The sequence below is a fragment of the Pleurodeles waltl genome, chromosome 10 (assembly GCF_031143425.1).
Source record: "Pleurodeles waltl isolate 20211129_DDA chromosome 10, aPleWal1.hap1.20221129, whole genome shotgun sequence".
In the NCBI taxonomy this organism is placed as follows: domain Eukaryota; kingdom Metazoa; phylum Chordata; class Amphibia; order Caudata; family Salamandridae; genus Pleurodeles; species Pleurodeles waltl.
In genome coordinates, this window is record NC_090449.1 from 749623239 (window position 1) to 749636060 (window position 12822).

Sequence of the window (12822 nt, forward strand, 5' to 3'; positions counted from 1 at the left end):
TTGTGATATTTGAATGCTTTACACTCTGGGGGTCATTCTGACCTTGGCGGTCTTTTCGCAAGACCGCCGAGTTACCGCCGCGGTGAAGGCCGCCGACCGCGGCGGTATGCCGCTGTGCGCATTCTGACCGCTGGGAGCGTTCCGCCGGAAAACCGCCAGCAGCCACACTGGCGGTCGGCGGGAAAGTGGAGACTGGTCAACCTCCACCGCCACGCCAGCAGAACACCGCCCACAGAATTACGACCCACATTTCTGTGTGGCGGTCTTCTGTTGGCAGTCTTCTGTTGGCGGTCACCTCCCCATGGCTCCTGTCACCTCCCGGAGGACCAACGCACAAGGTAAGTTGATCGTCCGTGAGGGGAGGGGGTGGGGGGGTGTTGTGTGATGTGTGCGTGCATGGGGGTGTGCGTGTGAGTGTGTAGAGGGGGTGTGTGAGTGCGTGCATGCGGGCGGGGAGTGCTGCTGTGCCTATGGGCAATGTGTGTAGTTCGGCGGGTGCGCATGTCGGCATGTATGTGTGCGGGTATGTGTCCCCGTTGTGTATGTGTGTGTGTAGGGGGTGTGTATATGTGCATGTTGGGGGTGTGTGCATGTCGGGGTGCGTGTATGTGCATGTCGGGGTGGGGGTGGGGAGGGGGTTCGTACCACCTCTGTGGGGTGGCAGGGGGGTGGAGGGTGTGGGGGGAGGACTCGGGGGGGCAGTGGGGGGTGGGGGAGACCCCTATCAGTGCCAGGGAAGGAATTCCCTGGCCCCGATAGTGCCTACCGCCATGGTTCGCATGGCGGTTCCCGAACGCCAGAAACCGCGGCGGTAAGCAGGGTCATGATAGCGTTGGCGGTCTTGGGTCGACCGCCGGACCGGAGTGCGCAGACTCCAGCCCGTCGGTCATGACCGCCGTGGCTGTCGGAGTGGGGAAGTGGCGGTCGGTCGCGGCGGTGACCGCCGCGGTCAGAATGCCATTTTTAATACCGCCGGTCTGTTCGCGGTCCGACCGCCGCCTCTCCGCCGACCGCCAAGGTCAGAATGAGGGCCTCTGTCTCCTAAGTTAAGCCTTGACGCTCGTTGCCAAGCTACCAAGGGTTGAGCTGGGGTTAATTTACTGAGACCTAACTGGACCTTAGTGGAGGTTAGTGGCCTATTGCTAAGTGTAGGTACCTACCTGCCCTTACCAATAACCCATTTTCCAACAGGTGTGCTTTGTCTCTCACCAACAACACCAGCTGTGTCACTGACTCCATGTCAAAACTGAGAGTGTGCTCACATGAACAAACACCTTTGTAAGTCATGCCCGTAAGAGCACTGAAAGGAACCATACCAGGCCATCCTCATAACAAACAACACTGTGAAATGTGCAGGTCTTCCCAAATGATTGGCTAGGAGCCCAGGAACCATATACAGCTTTAGAGAATGCATAAAAACCTTTTTTTGAAGCTATATATCAATATGATTTCTTGGTGTAAGGAGGGACCCTTTCCCCTTACTCTAGAAGACGAATCTATGCTGGGGTTATTACCTATTCAAATCTGAACTTTACTGAGTTCCTGATTGCATTTGTACTTTACCAGAATTGTACTTTCTGATTAATAAATTAACTGATTTGGCTATATTGAATTAAAGTCTGTATGGGTAAACTTTCCTAAAATAAAACCCATAAAAACGAGTTTCATTTGACCGTCATCCTTGGAGGAACAAATAAGTTCTGTAGCTAAGTTAATTGAAATTGCCACCTTAAATTTCTTAAATTGAGATCTGTGGATCACCAAAGTGCTTCTAAGGACAGTGCTACCGCGCCCTGCAGAATTGCGGTAGGTTTGAGCTCCGTCAATCTCTATCTCACTTTCCGTTTAGGTCTGTGTGTTTAAGCGTGTGTGTGTTATACGACTGAGCCTTTGGCCATCTTTAGGGCGGTGCGGCCACACCGGTTGCTGACCTGAATTGAGGGGGCACTGATCTCAGGGGAGCGCTGTGTTCAGCAATTACTTAGAAACTTGCGATTTAAAAGCACCTGCTGAAAAGTTCCTTGTGCCATCAGCCTTCAGGAAGCCATCAAAATGTCAAGATACTTCTTGTGATTAATGTTCCTGCTAGGGAGAGAGATGGGAGTGTTGTCTAGCAGCAGCCTCGACTCTCCATAAAGTAGCTTACAGGATTAATATGCCTGCTGCAAAGAACTGAACTATATTTTTATGTGGATAGCTGAGTGGATTAGTAAAGCCAGCCTTTACATGCGCTTTAAAACAAATTAATGTATGTGAAAGGGGTTTAAAGACTGTAGCACAGAGCGCCACCAGAGCTAAAACCGGCCCTGGTCTGAGGTTATGTCTTTTATTGTAATGAACTAAAGCAAAAAGTACAGACAAATTAAGCACGACCAGTTACTGTAGCTAGTTTCTCAGTCAAGCAAAATACATCACAACCTGTCAGTTATTTTACCGTGTATTTTATAGACTATGGCCCTCATTCTGACCTTGGCGGGCGGCGGAGGCCGCCCGCCAAAGTCCCGCCGTCAGATTACCGTTCCGCGGTCGAAAGACCGCGGCGGTAATTCTGACTTTCCCGCTGGGCTGGCGGGCGGTCGCCTTCAGACCGCCCGCCAGCCCAGCGGGAAAGAGGCTTCCACGATGAAGCCGGCTCGGAATCGAGCCGGCGGAGTGGAAGCTGTGCGACGGGTGCAGTTGCACCCGTCGCGTATTTCACTGTCTGCGCAGCAGACAGTGAAATACATGTAGGGGCCCTCTTACGGGGGCCCCTGCAATGCCCATGCCAGTGGCATGGGCACTGCAGGGGCCCCCAGGGTCCCCGCGACCCCCCCTACCGCCATCCGGATCCCAGCGGTCGGACCGCCGGGATCTGGATGGCGGTAGGGGGGGTCGGAATCCCCGCGGCGGTGCAGCAAGCTGCGCCGCCGTGGAGGATTCAATGGGGCGGCGGTACACTGGCGGGAGCCCGCCAGTGGTGCCGGTCCGACCGCGGCTTTACCGCCGCGGTCGGAATCCCCATTGGAGCACCGCCGGCCTGTCGGCGGTGCTCCCGCGGTCCTCCGCCCTGGCGGTCAAAGACCGCCAGGGTCAGAATGAGGGCCTATATACTCTTGCAAATACTGTTCACTTACCCAGGCTCAGAAAAGGTGCATATGCAACACAGATGACATATGGTACGCCACAAAACATCAGCAGTCCAAAACTTGCCACGTTTGCTAATCCAGTTGAAATCACACCAAGCATTGCTACTCCTGCTTTATTTCTCACGCAGTCTAATCTGAAATAAATGTGAATATGTATTCAGTTAGTTGTACAAAATGAGGTTAACTTAATTCATAAACAAATGACAAAAACTATGCAAAATGTCTGCGGTCGTAGCCAAGCATGGGTCAAGGAGGACGAAGTTTTATTGAAGCTGTTATCTTTTTTGACAGATTTCAACCTTGGTAGCGTTTCTAGACCCTGGTTGATCGAAACTGTACGGCAGTCTCTGTTCATTTTCAATGCTATGTGACGGGTAAGTTGTGGCCCACTGTTGTTGCAACATTGGTGGCCTAATTGAGATGCACTACAAACTGGAGGGCCTTGCTGTTCGTGCTATGGGACCATTTCTTAGTGGTCCCAGGTGGTGTTGGCAGACCAAGGGACTCCAAAACCAGACCTGCAGGAGTTATGAAATGTTTGACAGAGTGATATGGGTTCAGGTGGATGGCTAGGGAAGGTTACTGAGCCTTTCCATCTCCTTGGACAAGTTTGTGTTTCTGCATACAGACCACCATTTCTCCCCCTCTTCCCTCTCAAATGCCCCCAAAATGAGAGTGGGACCTTAGGTGAAGAAGGCCTCTGAGTTGAGGTACAGCTGGGTCTATGGTGCCAGATCTGTATGCTTAATACAGATCGCTTTGTCATTTCTGTTAAGGTGGCTGAAGGGGTCCACCGAGTCACAGGTGTTACTGTTACAGCTACAATGGTCCATATGTTGGCATGAGCAAGGCTGCTGTGTGCCACATCAGCTGACGGTTGTTAAAGTGAAGCTAACCTATGTGCTGTTGCTGCAGCTGCTCCTGCACCCCCTATGCATGCTTGAGACTATCTTGTCATGGCCTAAGTGAGGCAGTGGTGTTGGAATGAAAGTGATAATGGTGCCCGACAACTGCCCTTAGAACTTTTATAAGCTTTGCAGGCGGCTTCCCTCTCCCCTGCATCCAGAGTGCTGGTGGTGTCTGTATTGCTTGACAGCACACACTACCTGTGGACACAGTGCAATAGGGTTCAGTGTGCTATACAGGGAAATAGTCCAGCAACTGTGACATCATATACAGACAGCACCAACTGTCACCCACAGAGGAAGTCATGAATGAGGACACACTTCAGCATGACATGCACGTTACACCTGTCCACACACAAAGAGATAATATTCTACAGTCCACACAAGGTCATCCACACACGTATTACAAATGATACATGGTCCAACACATAGCCCTCTGCACACTTATGACAAACGATATACTGGGACTGTTTAAGAAACCTAACTAGATGCATTTTATAGTGGTGGATCACCAATGCTCCATATCTATTTAAATAAACCCATGGCCCAACACTACCACACATGCTGAAAGGATCATAGATCATAAGGTCCATAGCCATGATGTGTATTTTTGTCTAAGACATGCTAATTTCAGATTTAATCCAGTGCTCCAACCACACTTAAACTATGACCACCTTGTACTGTCCTGTATTACTGAAATTGTGTGTGACAAAGAGCCCAAAAGTTGCAAAAGAGACAGGTTTGCTCAAATCATCCCATACATTGGCAAACATAGAAGGATCCAGATCAGGAACCAGCAGTTCTTATGCTTCCACTAAATTGATCCTCAAAGATGTCAAACATTACTCGGTGGGAAGATTGTAAAAGTGGACAATTTACTGGTTTTTTTTTTCTTTCTTCTATAGCACATCAGTCATTCTGGCTCCTGTGTCCCTCAGAGCCTCCACCCTCTCCCCATTGATGCTGACCCTCTGCCTGTACTTGGAAGGATTTGAAGACATGTGGGCTTTGGGGCCCATCTTCGAATCACGCAGGGATAACAAGTCTATTTCTGCTCTCTCCCCATGCTAAGTGGGACCACCATGTGCTACACTGGTCAACCTCAGTGTCTGCCCATCAGTGGGGGGCTGTGCCCTCTTGTGGCATTCGGCGACCTCCTTCGCATGCTCATACTTGTATTAGTCAGTATGGGGGATGACCGACCCAGCCTTCTTGTTGAAGAACTACTTTCTCTTTTGATCAGGTTGGGACTGGTTACCATACCCTTGGGAGCTATTTTAGGTGCCTGTTGAGAACTCCTTGTTTTTAAGTTTTTCTCTCCCATCTTTCTCTTGTTCTGAGCCCTGTCCCCTTTGGGTGATCCCTTCCAGCTACCTTCCTATAGGCCATTGTGGTGAGCCAGTGGTCTGTCTCCTTAGCAAGCTCCCTGGGGTCAGTGAACCTAATATCTACTAGGTGTTAGTGCAGCTTTGGAAAACAATTGCTGAACATGTGTTCTCTCATTATCAAATGGTACTTCCTTTTGTAATCATTAACATCACTGCCCTTCACCCCATTATCCAGTACCTTGCAAACATGATCCACAAAATTCACCCAGGTCTCCTGTAGCTACTTCTGTATGTCTTAAACGTCTGCAATATACTCTTCTGTGGTAAGTCCATACTTTCTGATATGGGTACCTCACCCTGTCCCTCTATTCTAGGGCAATCCCTCCCCTCACTATCCACATGTCTCCAGAGACTGCTCCCCCAATTCTCTTCAGGGACCCTGTGCATCTCTAGGAAACCTCATAGGCTTTGAGACACTTGTCTATGAATTCCCTCACAACAAAGTTAGGCACCAGATCCTTCGGATGTCAGACGTCTAGTCTCCAGAGGACACTGTAGGTACGCTGCCACCATTGTTTATGAACTCCACTTATTTATCCCTGATGTCCAGTTCGCTAAGACTCATGAACCATTCTCCTTTCCTCAAGGGCTGTCTGGGCAGCAGCTTCTTCTGTGACTGCCTCCAACTTTAATTTGCCCAGCTGCTGCTAGAATTCCCCCTCTGTCCTTCTATCTTCCAGTTCCTCTGCAGACAGACCATTGGTATACACAATGCTCCCTGTCCTGACAGGCAGCACATCCTCTTCAGGTTGCTGAACCTCAAGACCTGTACACACGTCTTTTCTTGCTTCTCCGTAGCCTCCTCCTCCTCTGCTGTGTCTAGCAACTGGTGTGCGTTTTCATAGGCCCTGAGGGGCCTATGAGGAGGTTCTTTTTCGAAGCCCTCTTTCCTTGCAGAGTCAGCTGACCTCAGCTTAAGTGTAGCTCTCCAGGTTGCTGAGCTGAAACTCCACACTTGCAGGTATAGTCACAGGCACAGGCAGTCAGGTGGAATGAAATGAATTTGGAAAACTGAAAAATGGTCAATTAAGGAGAATTTCAAAAGAGGTTGAATCTTGTATCAAATTACTTATACTGGGATTTTGTGTTAAACAACTCACTGTATGGCACTGCACAAACACAAGTACTGGATCCCACCATTGTGTATTAATGTGAGGAATTGAGTTGTTGGTTCAGAGAGGTGTAAACCGTTCGCACTCAACAGAAATAGTCCTTATCATTGTGAAAGTCACAAGTTCAAGCTGACCATGATGGAGCGTAGGCCAGATACAGCGACCAGGCTATTCCCACTGAAAAATGTATCTTCTACTGTCTTGCACAAAGAGTTCCATATTCCATGGAGGAGACCGCGAGCAGCAGGGAGACCATCACGGATGGTAGTTGCTGTAGATTCAAGAGCAGTCTGGGCATCATGGGTGGTTATCACTGTAGTGCTAAAATTCTGTTGGTTGTTGCAGACAGTTGTTGCTGGAGATTCGTGTGAACCTGAACTGCTCCTGGTTTAGTTCCTTTGTGGCACCTAAGCAACTTCTCTGTGGTAGATCATGGTCATTATTCCCTAACACTAAACCCTTCTCATGGGATGCAGTTACAGACATTAATTTATAAGATTCTTACTTAAAGAGACAGTAGTGATCAATAGTCCAGGGTCTCTATTACACATACTGCCCTGGGGGACCAATGGACATGTGTCCTCTTTTTGCTCCCCTGGGGTACTATTGTTTTACAGAAAAGGCTGCAGATGCTTGTGTAGCTCCTTCTATAATGCTCATAGTGTTAGCAAACATGTTGCAACAGCACTATTTTCAGAGGGCATTTCCTCATTGCATTGAGGCATAGACCCATGCAAATGAATGACTCACGTTGCCTCTGTGCTGATGCCCTATTGCGGATGCAGAGGCAAACAGGCCATCGCATGTCCAAAAGCATTAAACTTTTTTTAAGAAGGAAAGGTAGAGGCTCCAAACAATAAAATTGTATCTGGTGTCCTAACAAACCTGAATGATTTCTTTAACTACAAATCCTACTTCAACAAGGCATCCAAAGTTGCATGGAATCGGCCAATTGAGAGTAGAGGCTTGGACCAGTTCGTCATGGGAGGGTAAGCTGTGAATGAAAGCAGAGCAGTAAAGGAAGAAAGACCTAAAGATAACACAAACAGATGTTTGATGAAGATACTGAGAGTTCAATACAGGGAAGCCCAAGACAATCAGTCACTGAAGAACCTCGCATGGAGTTGGACAATTTAATGTCTGTGGCCAAGGTTCAGGATAAAGGACACACTGTACTACCCAACATAAAATCACTCCAGACCTTAATATGGTTGGCGATATGGGTACAGACCTCTGATCTAGATGGATGAGATATGGATATACTTGAATCAAGTGCATTTTTATTTCCATAACTGAAACAATGCTATACTAGATGATGTTTAGAAGGTTCTATAGCAAAGGGAAGTGAATTGGGGGATGTGCTAGGGAGTGTGAAAACCTCACCGTCACTATGGTCAGAACAACAGAGACAAACAGGGGCATGGGATTTTTTGGAACAGTTTGTATGAATTTAAATATTCTAAGTTATGGAGAAGGCGTTCTAGCGGGGCAACATATGCTTCTGCGACAGGCATATACAGAGGGAAGACTTGGGCTGGGAGTATATATAAGCTTGGGTTTCATGAGGGTGTGTTCTTGCAAGGGTGAAATGGCAGGTGTGATGGTAAGGGAGATCAGATAAGTTCAAAGTTCTGTCATGGAATTTGAACGGTGTCCATGGTGTTGGTGGTACAGTGTGTGAGGAAATACACAACAGACTTATTGATGATACCATAGATCCATCTATTAGGAACCAAGGCCCTCATTCCGACATTGGCCGGCGGCGGTCGCCGCCGGCCTGTCGGGGGCCGCCAGAATACCGTTCCGCGGTCGAAAGACCGCGGCGGTGATTCTGACTTTCCCGCTGGGCTGGCGGGCGGCCGCCTTCAGGCCGCCCGCCAGCCCAGCGGGAAAGAGGCTTCCACGATGAAGCCGGCTCGGAATCGAGCCGGCGGAGTGGAAGCTGTGCGACGGGTGCAGTTGCACCCGTCGCGTATTTCACTGTCTGCAAAGCAGACAGTGAAATACATTTAGGGGCCCTCTTACGGGGGCCCCTGCAGTGCCCATGCCAGTGGCATGGGCACTGCAGGGGCCCCCAGGGGCCCGGCGACCCCCCCTACCGCCATCCGGTTCCCGGCGGGAGAACCGCCGGGAACTGGATGGCGGTAGGGGGGGTCGGAATCCCCTCGGCGGCGCAGATAGCTGCGCCGCCTTGGAGGATTCCTATGGGCGGCGGTACACTGGCGGGAGACCGCCAGTGTTGCCGGTCCGACCGCGGCTTTACCGCCGCGGTCGGAATGCCCATTGGAGCACCGCCGGCCTGTCGGCGGTGCTCCCGTGGTCCTCCACCCTGGCGGTTTGAAACCGCCAGGGTCGGAATGAGGGCCCAAATGTGTTTTTTCTGGGAAGATGTGGGTTTTTGCAGGTGCTCTACCAACTCTTTCCAATAGGCTCATAGGGATTTGATATGTCGTTTAGGAATAACTTTTTTTTCCAGATCATTTACACAAGTGGACAAATATAGGAGATAGCTAATGGCTTCTGGGGTGATTGGCAACACTGGATATTTTCAAATTACTAGCTGGATGACATGGTGAATAACCTGTGTTAAATGTGCATGCAGGTACATTAATTCATGGAGACCTCACTGGGCTTATGGATGGGGATCTAGGTACCCATTTTTATATACTCGATACAGAAGTTCATTCCGTCTCAAGTAGGCATTGGCAATATCTCAGAACACTCCCTGGTAAAGCACTAGTTTGGTCACAATTGTAAACTGAGCTCAGGGGTGCTTACACGGTTGGAGGATAGTAAATGGGCAAATTGTGGCCTGCCTTTTGGATGAAACTGGATCGTATTTCCAATTAAATGTTAGGGCAGTAGACTTGTGTCACAAAGTGTGAATAGCTTTTAAACCTATGCATAATGAGAAGGCAGTGACATTCTTTAAATGAGAAAAGAGGGGTACAGTGAAAGAGACATTCCAATTAGAGGTTTACTACTTTGAGCTGGAGAGAAAATACCGAATAACAGGACATATTATGATCAGACGGTGAAAACAACTGAGTTGAATTAAACATCCATCAAACAGCTACTATGGAAGCTACAAAGACATATTGGAAGGCTTTCCAACGACATTGATGTGAAAATGGGATGACACTTGGAAGCTTTTAGAATGGCTAAGAATGAAGGAGAAGTTGAGTAGACCTGTATTAACTGAAAAGTGAGATAGGGAATTTGTTATGAATAGAAACCAAATTGCTTATTCAAATGAAAAGCTTGATACAGTAAGAGATAATGTCACAGAAGATTGTTTTGTTTTATTTTTAGCAGTGCGCTGCCGTTTTTCTAATTTGAGGCTGCATAGTGTTGCATGTTGTGTGTCCCGGGAGAGCTTGCTTCCTGGTGCAGTGATTAAGCATATTGCATGCTATAGAGTTGTTATTACCTGCGCATTTCTGTAATGCTCCAGGAATCAAAGTCTATGACTTAATTAACCGTATAAGATTTTCTTCCTTTGGTTAAGGTCTCCTTTGACAAATATATTTTTTTTAACTTTCCAGGGTATGACGGTGGCTATCATTTCCTGTTTCTTTTCACAGATTTACTTGCTGATTTCAGCTGTAATAAGGAGAACAAACCAGTTCATACTCTTGTCATAATTATGATTGTTTGTCTGGTGCTTGTTTTTGGGACTAGCTGTTTTTTGTACCCTGCTTCCTTCACCTTTGTCAAGCGTTGTTTCTCTGATCATCCTGGCTTGGTGGAAGTTTTTTTTTTACTTCATCCAGGTTTTTTTCCTTCTATCATGCTGCACTTCTTATTGCATCCCTTGACTACCTATGACAAATCTGGAATATGACTTTGCTTCAAAGAATGGTCAGCTCTTTCGTGACCTAAAGAAGAGGTTTCTGCTTTTGCCTAAGAGAACTGACCTTGACAGGTTGCAACGCCAAAGGGACCTAAAAATGGAGCAACTTTAAAAGTTCAGACATTGACTAATTAAAATGCCTCCCTTCAACAGTCACTGACAGTTATATAGCAAGATTCTCTTGATCCACATTTAGCAGGTCAGGCGGATCAGAATTTGATGGAAACCCAAGTAAGTTGAAGGATTTTCTTGATACATGTCAAACTAATTTTTGCCTTCAAGTCACATCTATACACTAGTGATTAAGCAAAGATTAAATGAATTATCAGGAAAATGCCCTAGCCTGAGTAACACCCTTGATTTCTCAAGTTAGTCTGTTCTTTGCAATCTTTCAGTTTTTATTGAATTTAAGGAAACGTTTGACCATCTGCACCAGAAGTATCCAGCACAAGAAGAAATTCTAGAAATTAATCAAGGTAACATTTGATTTTCGTACTTAAATTTTCAAGTTTAAAGCTCTTGCTAGGGAAGTTGAGTGGCAAGATTTGACCTTATTTATCAACTTAGGCACAGGGTTAAGGGAAGATTTGAAAGATGATATAGCTTGTATCCCCAAACCTGAAAGTTTGTGTGATCTCAATCAGCTAAATATTCAAATAGGTCAAAGCGTTCAGGAGAGGCGTGTTGAGAATGAAACAAGTAGTAATTAGGCTAATTCATATGCTTCAGTTTAAGCCTACAGGAAAACGTCTAAAATCAGATGAAGAAACCATGCATAAGGCCTCTACTTGAGGTCCTTTGAAGGGGGAAGAAGGATCTAGAAGAAGGACATCGGACTCTCTCTTATTGTCGGGTGACAGGACACTTAATTACTGACTCTCCAACTTGACCTAAATGATCTTTCAAGCCATCAGAAAACCTGGAAACTCACCTCTTTAGCAGGGATTATGGGACAGTAATAAGGATGTTTCCCTGAATCATTCCTCAAATTGTTCTGGATTTATACTTGTGGATGGGAGGTTACAAATCCCTTCTGACTTTCAGTCAGTTCCTGCCTATTGATTGTGGAGCTTCCAATACTTAGGTGGACATCTGTTGGGCAAATGGACAATCTGTCTCACTTAGAACTAAGGAAATTCCTGTAGCAGTTGAAGCTGTATAAGTAACTTTAATTATCTGGTCATCTGAAGAAACCAAAACCTCGGCTTTCCAACTTGTAGCTCACCAAGACACTTAGGGCCTGATTACGAGTTTGGCGGTCTGTAGACCACCATGGCAGCAGCCAGACTGCCATCGGCTTGGTGGTCGGACAACTGTATTATGATGCATGTGGTTTCATAGAGGAAAAACTGCTGTGGTCCGCGGGCACCGACAAGAAGAGCAGACCACCGCCATGGCGAGACAGGCCAATGAAGCCGTCAGAGCCAGTGTTTCTGCTGGACACATTATGTTGTTGCCTTCCACTGACATGGCCGTGGTGGTCCATCCACCAGGTTCCAGCAGGTGGAAAGGGAGAGTATAAAGGAAGGAACTCACCTGCAGGCAGCGTCACACATCCTGTGCCGCTATGGAGCCAACCACACACATCCTGCCGCTGCTGCTTCTCATGGATGGAGCACAAATTCCTGCCACAGTGGATGCAATGGATGGCCCAAGTACACATGTCATATTGTTCCAGGGCTGGAGACATTCACAACGAATGACATATCCACAGTCATAAAATGCCCCCTTTGGGCAGGTCACTGGCACTGCACCACCACAACCCACAATAATGCACATCTGCTCATCTGAGTCACAGGGACAGTGAAGTGTATATAACATTGTGTCACAGAACAGCCACAACACATCAACATAATTCATAATTCAAATGACTCCCTCACATTGATCACATGCTATGGACTGCCATCAGATTGAAGACACATATGTATGCATGTGTCATTTAACACAAGCACCCCTCCCATTAAACATCCCTGTAATGGACCCGCACATATCACCCACACTGCAACACAATTGCAAGTCAATGGGATACACAATATTTTGTGAAACAAACATCCAAAGCTCACAATGAAAACAATACCTGCACAATAGGGTTAGGGGCATCAGGAGCACTCCTGGAAGGATGCTGCCCTGGGACACATTTCACTTTGCACATGCCCCAAAACACCATTTGCACAGGAACTGGCCCTACATGTATCTCATGGACAAACAATGGTAGAGCCAGTGACATGCCAATCTGCCAAATGTGTATTTGCAAGTCAAGGAAACAACTATACCATCAACAGCATAGGCCATGCATGTAGATGAAGTAGCTGCAAGGTACACAAATCAAAATGGACACGTGGCCAGTCAAATGTAAAGGAAGATAGCACAACGTAACTCTCTCCATGTGTGGACAAAAAAAATTCTAGCTTCCACACATGAGACAAATGTACACTCTAT

At 47.3% G+C, this 12822-nt stretch overlaps 1 protein-coding gene across 1 annotated transcript in view; it reads right to left on the reverse strand.

Moving 5' to 3' along the window:
- The window catches only part of LOC138262452 (patched domain-containing protein 3-like), a 257050-nt gene that overhangs the window by 122094 nt on the left and 122134 nt on the right, over window positions 1-12822 (reverse strand). Inside the window, exon 3 of the mRNA XM_069212345.1 lies at window positions 3114-3259. Within this exon, the coding sequence (XP_069068446.1) occupies window positions 3114-3259 (146 nt within the window). The remainder of the gene's footprint in view (window positions 1-3113; window positions 3260-12822) is intronic.